Consider the following 25,022-nt stretch of genomic DNA (forward strand, 5'->3'; position numbering starts at 1 on the left):
AATGGGGGACTTTAACACCTCACTTACACCAATGGACAGATCATCCAAACAGAAAATTAATAAGGAAACACAAGCTTTAAATTACACAATAGACCAGCTAGATTTAATTGATATTTATAGGACATTCCATCTGAAAACAGCAGATTACACTTTCTTCTCAAGTGTGCACGGAACATTCTCCAGAATAGATCACATCCTGGGTCACAAATCAAGCCTCAGTAAACTTAAGAAAATTGAAATCATTTCAAGCATCTTTTCTGACCACAACACTATGAGATTAGAAATCAGTTACAGGGAAAAAAACGTAAAAAACACAAACACATGGAGGCTAAACAATATGTTACTAAATAACCAAGAGATCACTTAAGAAATCAAAGAGGAAATCAAAAAATACCTAGAGACAAATGACAATGAAAACACAACAATCCAAAACCTATGGGATGCAGCAAAAGCAGTTCTAAGAGGGAAATTTATAACAATACAAGCCTACCTCAAGAAACAAGAAAAATCTCAAATAAACAATATAAGCTTACACCTAAAGAAACTAGGGAAAGAAGAAGAAACAAAACCCAAAGTTAGTAGAAGAAATCATAAAGATCAGAGCAGAAATAAATGAAATAGAATCAAAGAAAACAATAGCAAAGATCAATAAAACTAAAAGTTGGTTCTTTGAGAAGATAAACAAAATTGATAAACCATTAGCCAGACTCATCAAGAAAAGGAGGGAGAGGACTCAAATCAATAAAATTAGAAATGAAAAAGAAGTTACAACAGACACCTCAGAAATACAAAGCATCCTAAAAGACTACTATAAGCAACTCTATGCCAATAAAATGGACAACCTGGAAGAAATGGACAAATTCTTAGAAAGGTATAACCTTCCAAGACTGAACCAGGAAGAAATAGAAAATATGAACAGACCAATCACAAGTAATGAAATTGAAACTGTGATTAAAAATCTTCCAACAAACAGAAGTCCAGGACCAGATGGCTTCACAGGTGAATTCTATCAAACATTTAGAGAAGAGCTAACACCCATCCTTCTCAAACTCTTCCAAAAAATTGTGGAGGAAGGAACACTCCCAAACTCATTCTATGAGGCCACCGTCACCCTGATACCAAAACCAGACAAAGATACCACAAAAAAAGAAAATTACAGACCAATATCACTGATGAATATAGATGCAAAAATCCTCAACAAAATACTAGCAAACAGAATCCAACAACACATTAAAAGGACATACACCATGATCAAGTGGGATTTATCCCAGGGATGCAAGGGTTCTTCAATATATGCAAATCAATCAATGTGATACACCATATTAAAAAACTGAAGAATAAAAACCATATGATCATTTCAATAGATGCAGAAAAAGCTTTTGACAAAATTCAACACCCATTTATGATAAAAATTCTCCAGAAAGTGGGCATAGAGGGAACCTACCTCAACATAATAAAGGCCATATATGACAAACCCACAGCAAACAACATTCTCAATGGTGAAAAACTGAAAGCATTTTTCTAAGATCAGGAACAAGACGAGGATGTCCACTCTCACCACTATTATTCAACATAGTTTTGGAAGTCCTAGCCACGGCAATCAGAGAAGAAAAAGAAATGAAAGGAATACAAATTGGAAAAGAAGAAGTAAAGCTGTCACTGTTTGCAGATGACATGATACTATACATAGAGAATCCTAAAGATGCCACCAGAAAACTACTAGAGCTAATCAATGAATTTGGTAAAGTTGCAGGATACAAAATTAATGCACAGAAATCTCTTGCATTCCTATACACTAACGACGAAAGATCAGAAAGAGAAATTAAGGAAACAATCCCATTCACCACTGCAACAAAAAGAATAAAATACCTAGGAATAAACCTACCTAAGGAGGTAAAAGACCTGCACTCAGAAAACTATAAGACACTCATGAAAGAAATCAAAGATGACACAAACAGATGGAGAGATATACCATGTTCTTGGATTGGTAGAATCAAAATTGTGTAAATGACCACACTACCCAAAGCAATCTACAGATTCAATGCAATCCCTATCAAATTACCAGTGGCATTTTTTACAGAACCAGAACAAAAAGTCTTAAAATTTGTATCGAGACACAAAAGACCCCGAATAGCCAAAGCAGTCTTGAGGGAAAAAAACGGAGCTGGAGGAATCAGACTCCCTGACTTCAGACTATACTACAAAGCTACAGTAATCAAGACAATATGGTACAAAAACAGAAAATAGAAAAACAGAAATATAGATCAATGGAACAGGATAGAAAGCCCAGAGATAAACCCATGCACCTATGGTCAACTAATCTTTGACAAAGGAGGCAAGGATATACAATGGAAGAAAAGACAGTCTCTTCAATGAGTGGTGTTGGGAAAACTGGACAGCTACATGTAAAAGAATGAAATTAGAACACTCCCAACACCATACACAAAAATAAACTCAAAATGGATCAGAGACCTAAATGTAAGACTGGACACTATAAAACTCTTAGAGGAAAACATAGGAAGAACACCCTTTGACATAAGTCACAGCAAGATCTTTTTTGATCCAACTCCTAGAGTAATGGAAATAAAATCAAAAATAAACAAATGGGACCTAATGAAACTTAAAATCTTTTGCAAAGCAAAGGAAACTACAAACAAGACGAAAAGACAACCCTCAGAATGGGAGAAGATATTTGCAAACGATTCAACAGACAAAGGATTAATCTTCAAAATATATAAACAGCTCATGCAGCTCAATATTAAAAAAACAAACAACCCTGGGCTTCCCTAGTGGCGCAGTGGTTGAGAGTCCGCCTGCCGATGCAGGGGACATGGGTTCGTGCCCCAGTCCGGGAAGATCCCACAGGCCGCTGAGTGGCTAGGCCCGTGAGCTATGGCCGCTGAGCCTGCGCGTCTGGAGCCTGTGCTCCGCAACAGGAAAGGCCACAACAATGAGAGGCCCACATAACACACACACAAAAAAAACCCAATCAAAAAATGGGCAGAAGACCTAAATAGACGTTTCTCCAAAGAAGACATACAGATAGCCAAGAAGCACATGAAAAGCTGCTCAACATCACTAATTATTAGAGAAATGCAAATCAAAACTACAGTGAGGTATCACCTCACACCAGTTAGAATGGGCATCATCAGAAAATCTACAAACAACAAATGCTGGAGAGCGTGTGGAGAAAAGGGAACCCTCTTGCACTGTTGGTGGGAATGTAAATTGATACAACCACTATGGAGAACAGTATGGAGATTCCTTAAAAAACTAAAAATAGAATTACCATATGACCCAGCAATCCCACTCCTGGGCATATACCCAGAGAAAACTATAATTTAAAAAGGCACATGCACCCCAATGTTCATTGCAGCACTATTTACAATAGCCAGGTCATGGAAGCAACGTAAACAGCTATCGACAGACGAATGGATAAAAAAGTTGTGGTACATATATACAATGGAATATTACTCAGCCATAATAAGGAACGAAATTGAGTCATTTGTTGAGGCGTGGATGGATCTAGAGACTGTCATACAGAGTGAAGTAAGTCAGAAAGAGAAAAACAAATATCGTATATTAATGCATGTATGTGGAACCTAGAAAAATGGTACAGATGAACTGGTTTGCAAGGCAGAAACAGAGACACAGATGTAGAGAACAAACGTATGGACACCAAGGGAGGAAAGTGGTGGGGGGTGGGGGGATGGTGGTGGTGTAATGAATTGGGAGATTGGGATTGACATATATACACTAATATATATAGATAACTAATAAGAACCTGCTGTATAAAAAAATAAAATAAAATTCAAAAAAATAAAAAAGTATACAGTTCAGGGACTTCCCTGGTGGTCCAGTGGTTAACACTTCACCTTCCAATGCAGGAGGGACAGGTTCGATCCCTGGTTGGGGAAGCTAAGATCCCACATGCCTTGGGGCCAAAAAAAAAAAGCATGAAACAGAAGCAATATTGTAACAAATTCAATAAAGACTTTAAAAATGGTCCACATCAAAAAAAATCTTTAAACAATAAAGCATACAGTTCAGTGATTTTTACTAAAGTTGTACAACCCCATTATCGAATTCCAGAACATTTTCATCATCCTCAAAATAAATCTTATACCATTAGCACTCACTCTTTTTTCTACTCTTCAGTTTTCTGCAGCCCTAGGCTACCATTAAATTCTCTGTCTCTATAGATTTGCCTATTTCAGATATTTCATATAAACAGAATCATACAATATGTGGTCTTTTGTGACTTTTTTTACCTAGCATAATATTTTCAGGGTTCATGTATGTTGTAGTGTGTATCAGTATTTCATTCCTTTTGATTGCTGAATAATATTCCATTTTAAGGTTATATCACATTTCAGTGATATCCATTCATCAGTTGATAGACACTTGGGTTGTTTTTACTTTTTGGCTATTATGAATAATGCTGCTATGAACATTGTGTACAAGTTTTTCTGTGGACATGTCTTCAGTTCTCTTGGGTATATACCTACAAGTGGAATTGCTGGATCATATGATAACTACTTTTAACATTTTGAGAAAATGCCAAACTTTTCCAAAGTAACTACATTATTTTACAATCCTGCCAACAATGTATGAGAGTTGCAGTTTCTCCACATCCTTGTCAACACTTGTTATTGTCTGATTTTTGGATTATAGCTATCCTAGTATGTGTGAAATAGTGTGTCACTGTGGTTTTGATTTGCCTTTCCCTAATGATGTTGAGCATCTTTTCATGTGTGTTGGCACATCTTTTGTACATCTTCTTTTAAGAATTTCTATTCAGATCCTTTACTCATTTCTAAAATGAGCTGTCTTTTTATTATTGATTTGTAAGAGTTCTTCATAAATTTTATTATTGAGTTGTAAGAATTTTTATCAGATTTATGATTTACAGTTATTTTGTCCCATTGTGTAGGTTGTCTGTTCACTTTCTTAGTGGTATCATTTGAAGCACAAAAGTTTTTAATTTCAGTGTAGTCCAGTTTATTTTTTCTTTGGTTGCTTGTGCTTTAGGTGTTATCTAAGAAACCATTGCCTAACACAGGTCACAAAGATTTATTCCTATGCTTTGCTAAGAGTTTTATAGTTTTAGCTCTCATATTTAGGTCTCTGATCCATTTTAAGTTAAGTTTACATATGGTGTGAGGAAGAGGTCCAACTTCATTCCTTTTCATGTGGCTATCTCTTCTGTTTTTAAGGTAACAAGAATGTGGTAACCAGAGAGCACTTAGACCGTATGAAGAATAGCTGCATCGTTTGTAACATGGGACATTCCAACACGGAGATTGACGTGGTAAGTTCAAGTGACTCATCATTGGGTTTTGTTTTTTTTTTTTTCTCTCTCCTTCCCAAGAAACATAAACTAGAAGAAGAAAGAGCAGGGTCACCAGCCATCGTAAACATGACTGTACTGGTAGAGCTGTTCACAGTCTGTTCACTCACTAGCCTTATGGCTTGTGCGTATGGATTCTACAAAGCTTCTTTATCTCAACTTAATCATTTCAAATGATTGGTTTTTTTCCACCTAAGCTTGATACCTACTTGTACTGTAAGCCATTTTATCTTTATGATTAGGATTAAGAGCTGGGTAAACTCAAAACTACAAAAAGGTTACAATAAATGTGAGTCAGTATGCTAGTCAGTATTTTGGAGAGATTTGATTTTGCCATAAAGGTGAGATTAGTAGGTTGGTCCAAGGAAACAGGTCAAGGGAGGGAAATCTATGGGCTGGGGTGAGAGCACTGCTTAAGATTGACTGTGTCTGTCAAATATGGTGGCTTCCCTTTTCTCTCCCTCTTTTATGGGGCTAGGTCTCCCCTTAACATATTTTCCAAACTCAATCAATTCAGTAGCATGTGTTCCTCAAACCTGGAAAACCTATAGCTATGGTTCTCTAGTTTTATTATAGTCACCTAAAATTTTCTGATCCAACAGAACATTTGATCCTACTAAGGTGCTCAAGTAATAGTTAATAGAAGTGTTATTTATTTCTTTTCAGACTTACCAAAGTATCTCTCAGTGTGACTTTCACTCTGGTTTTAAGTTTTTATGGCATTTTTCTGACACAACTGTATTTCTCTCTGAGTAAATGGCTCAAGCAAAGCATGCTTTCATCTCCACTGAGGGCTGCTCTGATTGAGCTTCAGCATTGCCAGGTAAGGATCAGTTGATATACTGAGAGCCTGTGGGATATCTATTTTAAATGGTTTCTCTTTTTAACTCTGTGCTCTATTCTTCTGTTATTAAAAATAGCTGGGAAAACAACCTACCAAAGCCTGTTTCTACCCTTGAGGTTTTGGAGTGGCATGGCTCCATTACTCTGTCTTACCATGATATTTTGCTTATAATGAGTAATTTATTTAGTTTGTGTTTTTGAGGGATTTTTTGCTGTTGTTGTTTTGAGGGATTTTTTGTGTTTTTTTTGTTTGGTTTGGTTTTTTGGTTAAGTTTCACTTTTGTGCCATACTGCCCGTTTACTAAATGGTCAAAGGTATCAATATTTCTAAAACTATCTAGCCTATGATTGTCCTTTTCTGGATTGATCTGCTTGTAGAGCCCCCAGATGGAAAAAGCTTAAAGGGAAGTGGTCATGCTCTGAGCACTGAAGTGAAATCTTCTGAGTAAGCGAACAGGGAAGGAATTTCCGTTCTAAACCCTCAAGAAGCTCTAAAATAAAGATAATTTCAATGCAGTCATGTAATTTTTATATTTTTACTTTATCTCATTTCATCCTCTTGACCACCCCACGAGGCAGTATTCTTATTCCTGATTTTCAGTTGGGAAAATAAAAGCTTAAGTACAGGGGCTTCCCTGGTGGCGCAGTGGTTGAGAGTCCGCCTGCCGATGCAGGGGACACGGGTTCGTGCCCCGGTCCGGGAAGATCCCACATGCCGCGGAGCGTCTGGACCCGTGAGCCATGGCCGCTGAGCCTGCGTGTCCGGAGCCTGTGCTCTGCAACGGGAGAGGCCACAACAGTGAGAGGCCCGCTTACCGCAAAAAAAAAAAAAAAAAAAAAAAAGCTTAAGTACATTGTTCAGTCATAGCCGTTGGTTCAAAAATGAAATTGAAGCACAAAATTCAGGTTTTTTGACTTCAAGTCCAGTTTTTTTGTTTTTCTGTATGTTTTTGTTTGTTTTTTTAGTTTTTTAGTTTGGTTTTTTGTTTTGTTTTTTGGCCATGCTTCACAGTTTGCAGGATCTTAGTTCCCTGACCTGACCAGGGATTGAACCTGGGCTCAGGCTCAGGCAGTGAAATCGCTGAGTCCTAACACTGGACTACCAGGGAATTCCCTGTTTTTCTGTATGTTATACTATGATCTCCTCATGCTTTTTAGATTACCTTCAAATTGTGGTGGTAATCTCTTCTCCAAAGGCAGCCCAGATATAAGTAATCTCTCAGGATAAAGGCCAGGAGACTCTTTACCTTCAATCATAAATATTTATTGTGTGATTGCTATATGCCAGGTCTTGCTCTATATGCTTGGGATCAGTGCACAAAACAGGCAAAGATTCCTACCCTCTTGGAACTTATATTTTAGTGAGAAAAAGGACAATAGACATAATAAGTAAAACTTATAGTATGTTAGAAGGTGAAAGCACCGTAGAAAAAAGAAAAAGCAGAGCATGGTAAGGGGAAATCAAGAGTGCTGGGTTGTAATTTTAGATAGAGGGATCAAGGTATAAGGCTCATTAATAAGGTGATGGTTGAGCATATCTGAAGGAATTAACCATGTTGACTTTTAGGTGAAGGACATTTCACGATGAGGGAACAGCCCCAATGCCCTAATGCCCCAATGCGCGAGTTGCCTAGTCTGTTTGAGGATCAACAATGAGGCCAGTATGACTAGAGCAGAAGAGCATGGGGCGGGCTTCCCTGGTGGCACAGTGGTTGAGAGTCCGCCTGCCAATGCAGGGGACACGGGTTCGTGCCCCGGTCTGGGAAGATCCCACATGCCGCGGGGCGGCTAGGCCCGTGAGCCATGGCCGCTGAGCCTGTGCGTCTGTAGCCTGTGCTCTGCAATGGGAGAGGCCACAACAGTGAGAGGCCCACGTACTGAAAAAAAAAAAAAAAAAAAAAAAGAGCATGGGGCAGGGAAGAGTGGAAAATGAGGTCAGAGAGGTAATTAGCCACATCTTATAAGACCTCAGAGGCCATTGTAAGAACTCCTGATTGTGTTCTGAGAGGAATATGGAGCCACTGTAGGATTTATGCCTTCTGTTTTAAAAGGATGATTTTTTATTTTAAAAGTGTCACCCTGGCTGCTGCATTGAGACTAGACCTACTTTTGCAGGTATTGCTAGGTAGCCCCAGTATCTGCCACTGCCACTAGCCAAGAGCCATCTTTCAACTCTCTTCGTGGTCTTCTTAGCAGAAAGTATATGACTAAACTAAGTGGTCCAGAAAGGGAGATGTTCAGAATGACTTTGGAAAAGTTTAATTATGCAACTTTCAATGTAGTGTCGGGCATGCAAAGTGAAATTTAAGGAAATAGCAAACTCAACTAAACATTGATTCCAGAATGTTCATTCACTACTTAGCAAATTTGTGTTGAGTACTCGCTCTGCTCTGTGCTAAGTACTAATTGGCTGAAGAAATAACAGTGAACAATATGCCTGCTTTCCTGGAGCTTATATTCTACTGTGGGAAACAATTACTAAATAGACAGTTATGGACTTCCCTGGTGACACAGTTGTTAAGAATCTGCCTGCCAGGGCTTCCCTCGTGGTGCAGTGGTTGAGAGTCTGCCTGCTGATTCAGGGGACGCGGGTTCAGCCCCGGTCCGGGAAGATCCCACATGCCTGCGGAGCGGCTGGGCCTGTGAGCCACGGCCGCTGAGCCTGCGCATCCGGAGCCTGTGCTCTGCAATGGGAGAGCCACAGCAGTGAGAGGCCCGTGTACCGCAAAAAAAAAAAAAAAAAAAAAAGAATCTGCCTGCCAATGCAGGGGACATGGGTTCAAGCCCTGGTCTGGGAGGATCCCACATGCCGCGGAGCAACTAAGCCCGTGTGCCACAACTACTGAGCCTGCACTCTAGAGCCCGCGAGCCACAACTACTGAGCCCATGCGCCACAACTGCTGAAGCCCATGCGCCTAGAGCCTGTGCCCTGCAACAAGAGAAGCCACCACAATGAGAAGCCCGCACACCGCAATGAAGAGCAGCCCCCACTCGCTGCAACTAGAGAAAGCCCGCACGCAGCAACGAAGACCCAACACAGCCAAAAAAAAATAGACAGTTATTTTCAGTTAGTGCCTAATACTAAAGTAAAACAGAAAGATGAGGACATTGAGGTTGCTATTTAATTAGGGTGATCAAAGAAGGTGTCTTTGAGGAGATAACATTTGAACAAAAACTTGAATGACCATTCTATTCAGAGAGAATGGTGAGTCAAGACCATGAGGTAGAAACATGCTTGATGTGTTTGAGGAACAGAAAAGGTGCCATTGTGGCAGGAACAGAATGGGCAAGGGGATGAGGATAAGAGGCAGCAAGGTTATGTAGAGTTTCGTAGGCCATGGTACGGACTTTAGATTTTATTCTGCATACAAGTGAAGCCATTGGAAGGTTTTGAGTGGGTGACTGATGAAATCTGACATATGTTTTAAAAAATAACCTTGGCTGTTGTATGAAGAAAACACTTCTGGAGCTTGAGTGGTGATAGGGACGATAGCAAACTCTTTCAGTATTTCCAGCAATAGAAGGAGGTAGCTTGGATTAGATGGATAAACAATGGAGGTGATTAAGAAGTGATGTATTGTGAAGGTAGGACCAGTGGGCTTTGCTACATGGATTGGATGCAGAGTGTGATAAAAAGAGATGAATCACTGTAAGTTAACTCAGCAAAACTGGGAAGGAAAATGACTTGGTAAATTTTTATCCGGAGTTTTTAGTGATCAAAAATGTAAGGATCTTTTTTTGTGGAGGAATTTACAGTTTACCTAACCTTGAGATGTTGACTGCTGCATTTTAAGGAAGCAATTGCTCATGGAAAGAGTTGGTCATTTAGAAAACTGTATTTTTTTCTGAAAAATAATGCCATGAATACTTAGGGGACCTGTGATAGGGATGTGCTCTTAGCTGCCTTTTGTCCAAGTCTCTCTGTCACATACTTCCTTTCTCTTGAAAAGAAACCTGCTTACCCGTATATATCACATAGACAGCCTGTGTGACTGTAAGCTTCACAGTTCAGGTGGTTAAACCATTATGTGCACATGCTTTAAAAGTTTTTGCCAGCCTGGGCTACACTGGTGGCGCAGTGGTTAAGAATCCACCTGCCAATGCAGGGGACATGGGTTCGAGCCCGGGTCCGGGAAGATCCCACATGCCGCGGAGTGGCTAAGCCTGTGCGCCACAACTACTGAGCCTGCACGCCTAGAGCCCGTGTTCCGCAACAAGAGAAGCCACTGCAGTGAGAAGTCCGCGCACCGCAACGAAGAGTAGACCCCGCTCGCCACAGCTAGAGGAAGCCTGAGTGCAGCAACAAAGACCCAATGCAGCCAAAAGTAATAAATAAATAAAGTAAATAAATTAAAAAAAAAAAGTTTTTGCCAGCCAGAGAATTACAGCCTGAGACTTGCTACTGACTCCATGCTTCGCAGGACTAGAACCACAGCTGTTCTTGGCTTTACAGTGGGACGTACACCTAGTTTGGGAAGGGAGTGGGCATAGGGGACCTTTTTCCTGGTAGATTGCTTAGTGATTATAAATCCACAGAAAAGACATTGGATGTCTTTAAGAGAAATTCTTGTAAAACTGTGCTAGCCATAGGAAACACTTCTCTCAAGGAGTGTAAATGCCAAATAGACTTTAATAGTTTATTGGAACTGCATGGGCAGTGCTGGGGATAACTTAACCAAGTTGCTCTTCAAACCCCATTTTAAACCCTCAGGTCTTTTGCTTGCATCATAGCCATCCCAGTGCTCTAGTAAATTGCCTCTACTAAGCACTGATCATTTTTATGATGTTCCTAAGAAGTTCCCTTTCCTTGATTCCACCACATCTTTTTTCCCAGGGAATATTTCCTAAGACAAGAGACTCTTGTTATCATTGTGTCAGCTCTTTGGTTGCAGTCATCAAGATTGCTTGTCCAATGGAAGATTGGGAGTATGAAACATTAAGAACTTGAAATACTTAAAGTCCCATTATCTCAATAAAAAAATTGCTAGTGTTACCAAAGAGTATATCTTGGCTCTACATGGTTATTGTCCTCCATGGTGATATTTCTAAAGGCTGAGGGATTTACTCTGTATATCCTTAATGTCCCCAAATGGCCTATTTGCTTAAATTCTTTTTAACTCTATTTATAGTATTTATTTATAAAATTTCTTTTTAAAATCTTAATTTTAAAGTAGTACTTCCTCAATTTAAAATTCAAGCAACATAAATACGTATAAAGTAAGAAGCAAAAAATTTACAAAATTGAGGTTACAGCATATTATTTCTGCAACTTGATTTTTTCACTTAATAATGTATGGTTTTCATGTTAACAAATACAGATCTACTAATTTCTTTTTTTTTTTGAGAATTACATTATATTCCATTGTATGGAATTATCCTGATTTACTTAGCCATTCCCATGTTGATTTACATTTTTTGCTATTATAAATAATGTTGGGTTAAACATTCGTGGGCACTTATATTTCTGAACTTGAACAAGTATTGCTATAGGATAGAGCCCTAAAAGTGAATTTGATTGGTCAAAGATTAGGTACATATGAAATTTTGTTAGCTACTGCCAAATTGCCCTCTAGAAAGGTTGAACTAATTTATGAAACTTGACATTGGAAGAGATTTTATATTTCCCATCTACCTAATAAAGAAATGGTCCAGACCATTAATAAAGTCCTGAATATACTGAATCTAATTATAATTATATGTCTTTCTTTCCCACTAGATTAGTAAAGAAAAGAAGATACAGTCCCTGTCAATAAACAGCTCACAGTCTAGTAGAGGAGTCCACAGTCTTATCTATAATAGTGTTCTTTGCTATAATGCCTAGCATACAGTATGTACTCCAGTAAATGATTGTCATATAACGGAAGTGTTTCTCTTTATTTGTCTGGTAACTACTATTTGGCAGAACTTCTCAATTTTACCAACTTGAGCCAATGGGTAGTCTCAGAGTACAGACTCCCTTTCTATTTTAGGCATTGCCTCTTGGAAGAAGGAAGTTGTTGCCTTAAGTCTAAACCCTGTGACTGTTATTTGATTACTGCTGTTAATAAATTTAACATTTCTTCTCTTCTCGGAATATACAATGTACAGAAATGGAAGGAGGGTGAGCCATTGGGAGCTTTACTCTACCATTAAGCATTGCTCTAAAGGCTACCTCACATTTGCACTTAGGTCACAAAGCTTCTGTAACTTTAGGGTGAACCACCATCATTGAGAAGGTGGAACCTGGGATGTTGGGACATGAGAGCAGAACCTTGGGCCCCGGCATGCTATGTGTAGGACATTCATTCTTCTCTAACTAATCTCACTCAGCTCTGACCCTCCTGTTTTCTGTGTCTCTTCAGCACTTATGTATTCAGTTTGCACTGTATTAATTTGCACTTGTTTGCATGTTGCTTCATAAGTATTAAAGGCTTTTATCCCCTCACATATGTATTGTTTCGTGTCCCGAACTAAAGTATGAGCTTTTTGAAGGCGGAAACCATGTCTTTGGTTTCTTTTGTATTTCCCGTAGCACCTTTTACTGTGCTCAGCAGAGAGTGGGCGCACAGTGTATGTTGTGGAATGACATCCTGAGTGATCTCTCCCTGGCTGGGCCTAAGATTAAATTCCCTGAAATGGAACAGTCCTAACCAACCCAGGACAGGTATTCTCCATCTGGCATGTTGGTTGCTTCTTTCAACTTGCTATCTGAAATGGCTCCCTTCGACATCTTTCCATCCAGAAAGTGGGACTTGGCATGGCTGATGGTGTGCTTGCTGTATTGTGTTCCAGGCGAGTCTTCGGACACCAGAACTGACCTGGGAGCGAGTGAGATCCCAAGTTGACCATGTAATATGGCCTGATGGCAAGAGGATAGTGTTGCTGGCAGAGGTAAGACCTGAGGCTGGAGAAGTTCACCCCTGACAGGAGAGACAGCAGTACCCATGTCTCCTCCCCCTCATGTTCTCTCATACTTTCAACTCCTCTTAAGAATAAGCTTAACTACTTTACCAATGGATTTTACATCTAATTGTGAAAGGTCTTTTCATTCAGCAATTAAGAAACTATTTTGGTTCCCCACTTTTCACCAATTATCCTGTCTCTCTATGTCACTCTACAGGTTGAGTCAGACAATGGCTTATTACTGTGGAAGGAATTAATGGATAGAACCATTGCCACTTTGAGTGATGTTTATAAAGAGATAATGTCATTTGTAGGATGGTTTAATCAGGAAGCACAAAGTAGATATTTCTGACTGTAACTAAGATAATCTTAGGCAAACTCTGAGAAGGTCATGTCTTTGCTAATAGATTCCCTGTTTCTGAGTGTCCATTCCCCTAAACTGAGCCAGACGTGTAGTAGATACCCAGCTATGTATTGGTTGTGTGATTGATATTTCCCTTTCCTGGCTTCTTCTAGCTCAGCCTTACTCTTGACTTTCAGGCCACTTAGACTCCCATGTCAATGTTTGGCCACTTTTCCTTTCTTGACAGCTTCTCTTTCCTATCCTAGATTTCTGACAGCTGTAACAATGCCCCCTGTTTTTACCTTAACACTTTCTCTTCTTCGGGGAAAGATACCAAGATTACAAGGGGGACAATAATACTTTCCTTGAGTTTTGATTTTCAGCCTTTTTTTTAATTAAAGAAACTGAAAATGAAAACATATACTGTCTTCATCTAGAGGCCTTTAAATTTATTTTTGAGTCTTCTTCCTATTCTCTTCACTTTTTCTCACCTTATCTCACCTTCTCAAATACTTTAGGGCATCTATAAAGTATGTACAGGAGTGTGTACAGGGAGGGGACTGGCAGGTTGTTAAATATTCACTAATTGCTTTAAAGTCAGCCCACTGTCTGGTAACTTATTTCCAGGTCCCATCTAGTAATTTTGGTGACAAAAGCTAGCACCATAGTTGTTTTTGGCTACAATGGTTGAGCAGAAAACGTGGTCAAGCTTCCTAGGAAATAAAGTAGGAAAGAATGGCATTGGGGGGAAGGTTCTAGTCATTCTAACTCTCTGAATCACCCACTGGAAATACATAAGTGCCCTTGAATTCAGGAGAACCAGGTTGAGGAAAAAGCACAGAAACCATCACAGCTTCCTAAGTCAAAAAATGTCTCCCACCACGACCTGGAGAGGTTGCCCTTGGATTTGACCAGATCGTTGTTTAGGACAGTTTTTCAAAGGAATATCGATGCCTCAGAAGGAAGATATTCTGTTGTAGAAAGTAGAAAATTCAAGGGAAATACACCCTCCCTTGGCATAAGCCTCAGTATCATGTGACTATCTCTATTCCTTTTTACATAAACGCAGAGATCTTTTATCTTATTATCTTCATCAGATTTTCCAGAATTTCTTAACATTTCACTCAAATGTCAATCAGTTCATTGCCACTGACTGAACACCTGCCTTTTGTCCAGCATGTTAGTTGGGAAGTGTTTGGAAAATGGCTGTCGTGTTCTTCCCTCACTCCTCAAAGCCAGAGACTTCATCTAACCAACCCATTTGTGTGTTAACCTTTGCTTTCTAGGGCCGTCTGCTAAACCTAAGCTGCTCCACAGTGCCTACATTTGTGCTCTCGATCACCGCAACTACTCAGGTAAGGCCTCCAGAGTGGGGAAGCAGTGGGCTGGAAAGAGTCATTAGCCCATCAGGGTTTCACTTGATATGGGGTAGATTGCTGTGAATGGCACGTCAGCATCCATTTCTCTGCTTTTCTAGGCTCTTGCCTTGATAGAACTCTACAATGCTCCTGAGGGTCGCTATAAGCAGGATGTCTACCTGTTGCCCAAGAAAATGGGTAAGCATGAGTTCTTCTATCCCAGTCCTTACCAAGTAGTTCAGAGTCAGAGGCTAAGGGAAGTTTGGGGGCATTATATTTCTTAGGGATAGAAAAAAGATATCTTCATCTTGTAAAGTAGGAGCTAGGATTCTTAGATTTCATCCACAGTTGATTTATCACGTTTTCCAAATAGGTTGTCCTAATGAAGTAAGGACATTTTGCTGTGATTTAGTTTACCTGCATGTGAATTTTAAGGATTTTCCCAAAGTATCTATTACACAAGAAAAAAATCCCAAAGGAAAAAAAAAAACTCTTCCCCCCACAAGAAAGAGGAATCATCTCCTACCTTGTGACATCTGACTTACTCCAGTCCTAGGCTGCTAAGTAGCTCCTACCAAACTTTTCTCAGACCAAGAAGACTTTGATACTACACCTTCTAACTCTGACCCTGTTGCTTCAGGCCAAAGGAAAGACTCTGAATAGCTTCAGTTAAGAGTTTAGTTATGTGGCCATTTCGTATAGGAGAAACATTAAACTGTCTTAAATTTTTAACGAACCTGCTTCAAACACCTGAACTGATACCGTATGTTTATAAACTCCCAAGCCAAAGATCAGGGAATAAATCAGCTTCTGGTTTTGTTTTGCTTCAGCATTAGATGCACAGCAACTGTGAGAAGTTGACATATTATCCCTTTAATAGACACCTTGGAAGAATATAAAAAAGTAGAACAGTCCATAACTGAATGTATAATGAAGTTAGGGAGAGCAAACAAATACATAGGAAATGACTCCAAATTCTGAATAAGCAATATGTATTCAGGTAAGAGAATGTACATAGAAACCCATAAGAACTAAGGGTGTAGTGTCCTTCTCAGTCACTCCTTTTGGAGCTCCCCAAGTGTTAGTTTTTCTGAGTGACCTAAAGTATAAAGTACAAGGCAGAACTAAAGTTGGAGCTTCCTGTTTTTGAGTCCACCCACTGTCCCATCCTTTCTTTTAGACTCTAAGGCCTATTGCTTCTTTCATTTCTCACTTTTCTGGGGAGAAGGAAAGGTTCAAGGCTGAAACAGCTTGTGAGGAAGAAATGTTATGACTTTGGAAAGCACTGGGCTTAAGCTCAAGCAACCATTCCTTAGAATTGAGGTCCAGTGAGCAAAAGTTAAGCATTTTTCATTCAGCTCCGAGAATTAGAAGGTGTCTTCCAACTTTTTAAGGCTGGAGAGAACAGCCAGACAAGAGGCAAGAATGCTTATACCAGGTCTTTTGTGATCTTTTGTTCCAGATGAGTATGTGGCCAGCCTACACCTGCCCACCTTTGATGCCCACCTGACCGAGCTGACAGATGAACAGGCCAAGTATCTGGGGCTCAACAAGAATGGGCCCTTCAAGCCCAATTACTACAGGTGCCTTGGACTCCCCATAAAATAGGGAAGCCTGAGTAGTGATGAGCTTCCTGCACTGGAATTGGTCTTTTCATCCATCACCATATTTACATGAACTCAGGAAAATAAACCCACTCCCCCTCACTACCACCCCCAAATGATTCTTTGAGGCCTTCTCCAGACATTAAACAGTGCTCCCTTTCCTGAATTTGCCACTTCATCTTCTTGATTTGATGTTTACCCCTGTATGGAGAAAAACTGGCCTTCTTCATTGATGTGAAAAAGCACCACATTTATCTACCCTCACCATACACTGCAGAAAAGTCCCTGCCTCCCCGTTATACCTTTAGACCGGCTCTTCATGTCCCAGCATCCCCACAAGCTGATAACATCACAGTCTCATCTTTCTTTTTTCCTGCAGGTATTAAGTTCCTGTAACTCAAGCCAGAAGAAGTTTTAAGGAATAGAACTCCAAGTCTTTTCTCCACTCCTATACAGGAAAGAACCCAGCAAGCTGCTTCTCCAGTCAGCTGCCTGCCGTGCTCACCCTATATGTTAGGTTATTTATTTATTAACCTAAATAATAAATGTCGCCTTGGCCCAGAGTGTGGTTGCTGTCCTGAGGGCTGTGAGAGCCGCAGAGGACAGGCTGAGGAAGGAAAGAAATGGGGTTCCCAGTGGATCTTTTGAGTCATTCCCCACTGACTCGGAATCCTCAGCCCTGGGCATTGTTCTCTTGTCCAGGCTCAGGAGTTAGTCCATGGATTCCAGACTCCTCCTTCTCTGAGGTTTTCTGGAATAAATTTTTAGCAGCTGCCTTTCTCAGCTTTGGCCCTTCCCCAGGTGAGCCTTTTGGAAGCCACTGAATTAACATGGCCTGGGCTCCCAGCCTTGACCATCACTATCACTGCCTTCTTTATAAAATGGAAGGAAGGAAGGAGTGTTGTGGCTTTGGCAAGCTACACAAAGAACTCAGCTGTGCCTCTGTTTCCTGGGAGTCTCCTTCCTTACCCAGGACTCCTTTCTTCTCCTTGAATATTTATGTCCATTTTAACAATTTCAGGTTCCAAGAGGAATGTGCCTCTATTATTTCCTCAACAGCTCTGATGTTTATCAGACATTTGTTTTGCCCTCTTTCTAACCCAACTAGCCTCTGCTCAGGAAGTGAGGGCCAGCCCCACTGGGGCCCATAATTTTACTTCCTTGTCATTTAACTGGATAATTTCCCAGGAAGCTCCCTACAGATTGGCACTGTCTCAGAAAAGGAGGCTTGTTGTGAAACACTGCTTCCTGAAACTTCCTCCTATTGCCTAAAACTCCTTCTGAAACTGAGCAGGGAAAGGCTTACTTTCCAAGGGATTTGGGAGAGCAGGGCTTCAGAAATGCGACAGATCTTTCAGACCCACAGCTCAACACCCTAAAGAAGCAGAATATATTTATTTGTCTCCTGGGAAGGGCTTTGCAGCTTAACTGGCTAAGCTTTACAGAGATGACACCGTAAACTGAATCCAGATGATCAAAGCTAGTTTGAACGTCGTCAGACATTCATCCCTTTGGCCATTGCCATTGAATATGAAACTGAGATCTAACGCCTCTGCAATTTGGTCTGTGGTCTTTCTTCTCTGCTGGGATATCTTTTTATGTTCTGGCCATCTTGGGTTTCTGTATTCCAGAGGTAGTTTCTTGAGTAACTCCAACATTACAAAAAATTTGTAATGTGAGCAGCCTGAAATTTTGTGTCCCACCTAAGAGTTGGATTCCTTTTAGAGACTGACCTGTTGGTATTAAGGGTTCCATTGGGACCAGATTGGTTCTAAGAGTTAAAGTCTGGAGTGGTCCTAGGAATCTTAAATGAAATGAGTCCTTTTTCCCCCTGCTAACCCTGTTTAACACTCTCAGTTTTGTTTTTCCATTTTTCCCCTATCCTGGTCTGCCTCAAAGTCTCAAGACCAAGGTGACCCAAGGAAACACCAGACCACCCACGATCACCATAACCTTCCCACCCTAATTCTGCTCTCCGATTTCTACCTTCTCCATCTTCTCCTGGTCTTCACATATACCCACAGAGCTAGTCTGGAAGTGACCTTCCCTTTGGAGGTAGGGCGGTGGATCTTAGGTAAATGGTTGTTTGCCTCACTAAATAGTACACAGTCTCAGCCCATAGAATCTAGTTCCTCAGAGGCCGTATGTCTTAGCAAGTACTGGAAAAATGCCACATGCGTGGCTATATTCTTTCATGGAGAAGATCATAAATGCTGAAAATCCCACTAGGCCATTCAATTCTTCCTTTTGCCCACCCTGTTCTGGCTTTTGTTTTAATTAATTGAATCCCTTTAACAGAAGATTCAGAAGATGAAATTTGTGTCTCATCTTATATCCAGAGAAGATTCCATTAGGCAGATATCTGGACTCTAGCTTATTATGTTCTTAAGCCAAAGTCATAACCTGCTGTTTCTCAGCAAAGCCTGGCTGCCTGTGGAGCTTACTATGTGCTGATCCTGACAGGACATACTCTGCCTTGAAAATGTGAAGAGACCCATTCCAAATGAAAAAGAGCCACACTGGGCTTCTAGGTTAGGTTGCCCATGTTGCTACCCATGGTGAGGTATTTGCCTCTGAGTTTCAGGTGACCACTCTTCGTCTCTTTCTGGGGACTCTGTGTCATAACCATTAAGGAAAAGGAGGTCCAGGCCTCCTGAGTATTTGGGTTCTACCTTGGTGTTGGAATTTGGTTGTTATTCTTTCTGCCCGTGTAATCAGAACAAATGCATCTTCTTCCCTCGAGCTCTCACCTCAGATGCATCCTAGGTATCTGGAAGCATGGGAAAGAGGACTAATTAGCTCTTTATATGTGACCCTGGCCTGTGGGGAATCTTACCATTTTCTCTGCAGTGAATTTGTGCTAGTTTTCAAGGTTTTTTGCCTTCTTAATGGAAATACTGTTTTCTTTTTCTCATTTAAAAAAAAAGTATCTGGTCTACCTTTCCTCTGCCCTCCGACCTCCTCATCCTCCCCTCCCATATGAGCACGGCTCCCCATGGCCACATACTCCTGCAAAGCTTTTTTGCTGCTTGGCTTTTCTCTGAACAGATCTGAAATTGCTGCTCCTGTGGTTTTCTCAAAATTAACTTCGTCATGGTTTTAAAAAAGAAATCAAAATGCATTGTTGCATTAAGCTTTTTTAATAAAGGAAAATTACAGGAAAAAATAGGCAACACCAGCAAATTATATGTGGACAAGTTCTAAACTATATATACATACATATATATGTAAAATCATCTAGTTCTCATTGTCATCTTACTGAAAGGAAATAAAACCTCTAAAGATTGCCATATCTGAGAGGCTCTTGGAAATCTTTATGTCTAAGTGATTGTATTAGATCAGCAATAATGAATATGTAATCTCAAAAGATAAATAAAATATTCTTAAAATGGATTCTTGTACTGAGAGTATTCCTTGCTTCAGTGAACTAGGAATTTAGAGATGAGAGAGGCTTCTGGGCAACAGGCTAGAGAGCCTGCTGTAGCACAAGGATGTGAAAAGCTGAAGCACTTACCAATAGGCATGTTTAAGTGTCCTTAGCCTTGAGTCCCTTGTTCCATGGTGGGTCATTCCACTCATAAATATCACCCTTCCCCCACTGCCCACCCCATTATGTGTATAAAGAACCTGCTTTCGTAAAGCGACTACTCTGGGTGAGTTGAGAAGTATAGGCTTAAAGCAGAGAAACTAAAGCTTGGTTCTTGGTCCCCCAAGCCCTCTGTGTGCTGCCATAAGCTGGAGAGCACAAAAAGGAGCCTCCTGTGGTTTGGGACCAAAAGACCCTGACTACAGGACCTGACTATGACATCCAACCAAAGAGAAGAAAGAAATGAATCTAGCAGAGAATTGTCTCTAAGTCAGGTTTTGCCTGAGTAAATCATAACCAGAGGATGAGTCCAACTGCCTGTTCTTTCTCTACCAGTAGAGTAGCCATTTTTGAGAAATAGCTACTAAAGATAGCTACTTTCTTTAGTTGACAACCTAAACAAGTTCTATATCCTGTATGCAAGATGTTTTCTTCCCTATCAGAATCTCATGCCACTTTGACTTCTGTTTGTCTAAACTAAGGGCCACAGGGCTGGAATAGCCTGGGCAATTGGCAATGGTTCAAAGGTGGCCCATTCTCAAAGGAGAATGCAGCAGCTAGCATGGAGCCTGTAAACCAGCTGGCAGGATTTGCTCCACTACAGCAAGGTTGTTTTGTTGGTTTTTTTTGCGGTACGCGGGCCTCTCACTGCTGTGGCCTCTCCCATTGCAGAGCACAGGCTCCGGACGCACAGGCTCAGCGGCCATGGCTCACGGGCCCAGCCACTCTGCGGCATGTGGGATCCTCCCAGACGGGGGCACGAATCCGTGTCCCCTGCACCGGCAGGCGGACTCCCAACCACTGAGCCACCAGGGAAGCCCTACAGCAAGGTCTGACTCCTCTTTTGTGAAGGATGGAAACTTGAGTGCCTCGGTCTTAATTTCAGATTCACAGGGTAATCCCAGGCTGCCCACTGCTGTGCAGTTTCTCAATCTCGTGATGTTGTGGAAAGAGCTTGGAGTCAGGCTGACTTGACCAGCTCTACCATTTACAAGTTGTGTGACTCGGCCAAATTATATAACCATTCAGAGCCTCAGTTTTCTTGCCTGTGAAATAGATAATGCTTATCTCCTAAAGGTTTAATGACCTGATTTAATTTTTAAAATACTGCTTACAGACCCAGCAAACACTAGGTACTACATAAATATCGATTCCTTGTCTCAGCCTAGGGCGCTACAGCCTGAATTGCCTCATTACACCCACATGTGCTCTTTATAGGGCAAAGAGGGTATTCTTATCCTTTTTCTATTGTACTATTTTATCCTGGCTGCCCGATACCCTCAAAAACTAGGTATTTTAAGACTTCCTGCAATCTTATTTTAAAGCTTTTTCAATGCCAGGTGTTATCTATATAATCACATATCCAACCAACCTCTGGATTAAAGTGGAGTGCTTATATGGGGAAAGGGGTATGTTTGGTCCTTGTAACTATACCTATTTATACCTCTAGCCCTCTGCCAGCAGCTTCAGAATACCTGAGTTTGGGGACAAGGGAAAGTGGTAGTGTAGGTTTAAAAATAATTCCACACTGGAGCCATCGCTGCAAGATGTGGACCAGTCCCTAATTAGCTCCAAGGTATATTTATGGGTACCTCTGTGGTCAGTGGTTGTTGTTGGCTGTCACTTCTTTGTTGACAAATAAGCTAAAAGAAATTGAGTGTGTGCCAATAACATGGCCCAGAGTTTCAAAGTTTTCAGTTAATCTGTTGTTTCTTGTTACTTCTTCCAGTAGTTGTTTCCAGATATCTTCCTCCTTATGATAAGCTCTGAAAGTCTGGGCCTCTAATGATTAGATAGATGTCTGATCTTTACTGGCTCCCATTCTACTGCAGTGTGGAAAAGATACTGGATTGAGGTCTCTCCCCATGTTGATTCTTTGCAATCTCCATAGCACTGCTTTTTTAAACCCCATCTCCCAAAGTGAAGCCAGATGGAGCTCTAGGCTCAGCAAATGGCTTTACATAAAGGCCAGAGGGGACTTGAGAGCTGTTGTCCTCAATTCTACTCCCAACTGAAGATTACTCTGCTCCCTTGGCCCTAGGGATAGGTTGGAAAAAGAACAAAACCTCAAAAGTAGCCACCCTGTATGTCACCATTGTTGGGGATCCTGATGATTGACTAGGCTCACAAAAGAATATGAAGTTCTGGGCTTGTCAATCCTAGAGCTCTGACTGCTTAGGAGGAGATATACTGGGAAGAGGGAAGGTAGAAAATAATTTTATTCAGAAGCCCCAATGGGTTGTGCTGTGGCAGGTTTACCACACTGAAGCAGTGATGAGCTAGGTGTGGGTTGTGAATTTTAAAGCAGAGTATGAATCTTTAAGAGTTTAACAAAATTATACCCTGAAAAAAATTCCAAAATCAAATAGTTTAGGCCTTGAGCCAGAGACTTTCTTAGAAATTCATATCGATTCAATTCTGTTTAAACCAGTAGGTCTCAACCACAGAAGATTTTGCCCCCCGCAACCCCACCCAGGGATATTTTGCAATATCTGGAAACATTTTTGGTTGTCACGGTTAGGGGGAGGGTACTGCTGGCATCTCGTGAAGAGAGGCCAGGGATTCTGCTAAACATTCTACAGTGCACAAAACAGCTCCCCACGACATTTTTCAGTCGATAGTACAGAAGAAACCCTGTGTTAAACACACAGAAATGAGCAATACACAGATGAACAAAAGCTACTGTCAGAGAGCTTATATCCAGGTTGAGGTGGGTGGGTGGTGGGAATGGGAGAGGAAAGGGAAAATTGTGGGTGGGTACAGTAAGGAGATGTTGGAGACCAGGGAGAGAAAGGAACTCAGAAATCTCCAAGGAGTGCTCACTCTCAACTCTGCCTTGATCTGTCACCTACTAATTAGCAGAGGAAAGTGTGAGGGAGAGGTATGATACAAGAAGGGGGGATAATTCCTTTGAGCCCCTTACTTTGAGGATGTAGTAGAAAATATAAGGATTGTGGATCCAGGCAGACTTGGCTGACACCAGCACAGCCTGAGTAGGTTGATGAGGGTCAAAAGAAAGGCTTTCTGGAGAAGGAGGTGATGACTAAATAGAATTTTTAAGGAAGAATAGAAGTTAGCCAAGAGAAGAGCAGAGTTTCCTCCAGTGAGAGACACTGAAACAAGATATTAGAATATGATACCTTGGGAACTGCAAGCAAAGAGTAATTAGTCTCTGAGAGTCCCGGTTTCCTTGTCAGTAATATTGGATTAGTGAAAACAACCTGTAGGAGAGATATATCTGGAAAGAGTCTAGTGCAATGCCTGGGACAAAGTGGCAGTTCAACAATCCCCCCCCAACTTGTTTGGGGCTTCTATTACTATCCCAGACTGCACACATATTTACTGTAAGACGCTTTTTACGTAAGTTCCAAAGTGGGCAAACCACACAGCCTCATTTGCCCCAGGTAACACTGAGCCCTTAGGAAGGATCTTAGAATGAAGGAAAGGACTGGGGAACAGGTGGCGCTGGGGATTTGTACTCCAATCAACTTTTACTCCCTAGCTCACACCATGAGGAAGATGCACCCCTTCAGCAGAGAAAGGCAGATGGCCAGGAACAGCCCGGAAAGGCACCAGCAATTTCAGTGAAGTAAAAACTCCCCACTCCACCCCTCAACATCCAGTCTCCCAGTCAAGCCCTCACTCCGAGTGGAATGAGTTCGCCTCTGAAATCTCAGCTTCCAGAGAGGGAGAGTCGCTCGTTTCCTGCGGTGTCCCTGGCCACCCGGCGGTGCCATCCCTCCCCTTCGACTGAAGCGGGATTTGGAAAGTATTCAGGAGCCAGGACTTGGGGGCAGAGGTCTGTGATACTGGGGAAACGAAGACTGCAGTGGAGCAGCAGGCGGAGACTAGAGCTCCCCAAAACGATCGCTATTTGGGAGGGGGTGAGGGCTGAGGGACACCTAGTGAGAAGCAGAGCTGACCACCTAGAGCTCAAGGCCCAGGACGTGGGAGGTGGAGCTAAGAGCCGACCGCGGAGTGTCAGGCTACCAGCGACGCCGCGGGAGTGGGAAAAAAAATCCCTTGAATGAGCCCCCTCCAAGTCCCGCTCAGAGAGGTTGAACAGCCAATCGCGATGCAGGGTGGGGCTGCGGAGAAAGGTCTCAACCAATAGCTGTGGAGGGGGCGGGGCCTGGCTCCCGGCGCGCGGCGGCTGTGGGGTAACCCCTGGCAGAGAGCGCAGAGCGGCAGAGGGGAGCTGCTGAGGAGAGCCGCATGGAGGACCCCGCGGCACCCGGGTCCGGGAACCCGCCTGCCAATGGCTATGGCAACGGCAACGGCAACGGCGGCGGCAAAGGGAAGCCGGCGGCGCCTAAAGGCCGGGAAACGTTCAGAAGCCAGCGGCGGGAGTCGGAGGTGAGGAGCCCGGAGAGCTTTCAGTTGGGGCCGGGAGACGCCCGGGGCGAGAAGCGTTGGCTTAGGTGTTTCGGGCGCGTGCCCCTCCGCCGCCGGGAGACCCCTGCGCGCCCCGTGCCGCCTCTCGGAGCGGGCGCCTGCTGGGCACGCCGCAGCCTGAACTCCGGGCTCTGCAGCCCCTGACCCTCTCCGCCCGTCTCCTGCCGCGGGTCTGGGGCTTTCTAGCCCTCTGGCCTCCCTCGGGGGGCGCGAAGATAGAGCGTGATATCCAGCGTCCCGGATACTTTCACATATTTATCTCACTTAATCGCTATAGCCCTCCGGAGTGGTAATTCGTAAGGCCGATTTACGGAGGAGGAACAGGCGCGGAGAGGTGAAGTGAGTGGCCTGAGGGGTGGGAGGCCGGAGGCCGGAGCCCGGCCGCAGTGAAAAGGGGCCGGCGTGGGGGCAGCCGCCCTCCCACCCCGAGGCACCCCGAGCCGAGCAGAGCAGCCGCGTGACTTGGGCCCTTCCCCTTCCCCCCGTGATCTGGCGAGCCCTTGAGGGAGCACTTTCCACGGACATCAGGCCCTCTCCCCGTAAGGGTTAATGATACAGGAGTCAGGCGGGGCAGTACCGGAGCGAGTGGATGGACCCCCCCCCTCCCCACGATAGAGACCCACAGAGAGGAGTATGAATGTTCCCTCTTCTTAAAAGAAAC

The 25,022-nt window shown here is 42.3% G+C and overlaps 2 protein-coding genes across 10 annotated transcripts in view; both read left to right on the forward strand.

Annotated features, from left to right (window-relative positions):
• Positions 1 to 19,773, forward strand: part of AHCYL2 (adenosylhomocysteinase like 2) — a 172,627-nt gene extending 152,854 nt beyond the window's left edge. For 6 of the 7 annotated variants that reach the window (XM_029233039.1, XM_029233038.1, XM_029233043.1 and 3 more), the window contains 6 exons: positions 5,217 to 5,311; positions 12,965 to 13,063; positions 14,705 to 14,773; positions 14,896 to 14,974; positions 16,239 to 16,359; positions 16,760 to 19,773. In XM_029233039.1, coding sequence (XP_029088872.1) covers positions 5,217 to 5,311; positions 12,965 to 13,063; positions 14,705 to 14,773; positions 14,896 to 14,974; positions 16,239 to 16,359; positions 16,760 to 16,766 — 470 coding nt within the window. In that variant the 3' untranslated portion in view covers positions 16,767 to 19,773. Of the gene's footprint in view, positions 1 to 5,216; positions 5,312 to 12,964; positions 13,064 to 14,704; positions 14,774 to 14,895; positions 14,975 to 16,238; positions 16,385 to 16,759 lie in introns of those variants that run through there. The other variant, XM_029233037.1, reaches the window with a different exon arrangement.
• Positions 19,774 to 24,165: 4,392 nt separating this feature from the next.
• The window catches only part of STRIP2 (striatin interacting protein 2), a 44,048-nt gene continuing 43,191 nt past the window's right edge, over positions 24,166 to 25,022 (forward strand). For 2 of the 3 annotated variants that reach the window (XM_029233939.1, XM_029233941.1), the window contains exon 1: positions 24,166 to 24,322. In XM_029233939.1, coding sequence (XP_029089772.1) covers positions 24,182 to 24,322 — 141 coding nt within the window. In that variant the 5' untranslated portion in view covers positions 24,166 to 24,181. The remainder of the gene's footprint in view (positions 24,323 to 25,022) is intronic. The other variant, XM_029233940.1, reaches the window with a different exon arrangement.

The sequence above is a fragment of the Monodon monoceros genome, unplaced genomic scaffold (genome assembly GCF_005190385.1).
Source record: "Monodon monoceros isolate NGI ecotype Baffin Bay Population unplaced genomic scaffold, NGI_Narwhal_1 Super_Scaffold_2, whole genome shotgun sequence".
Lineage (NCBI taxonomy): Eukaryota > Metazoa > Chordata > Mammalia > Artiodactyla > Monodontidae > Monodon > Monodon monoceros.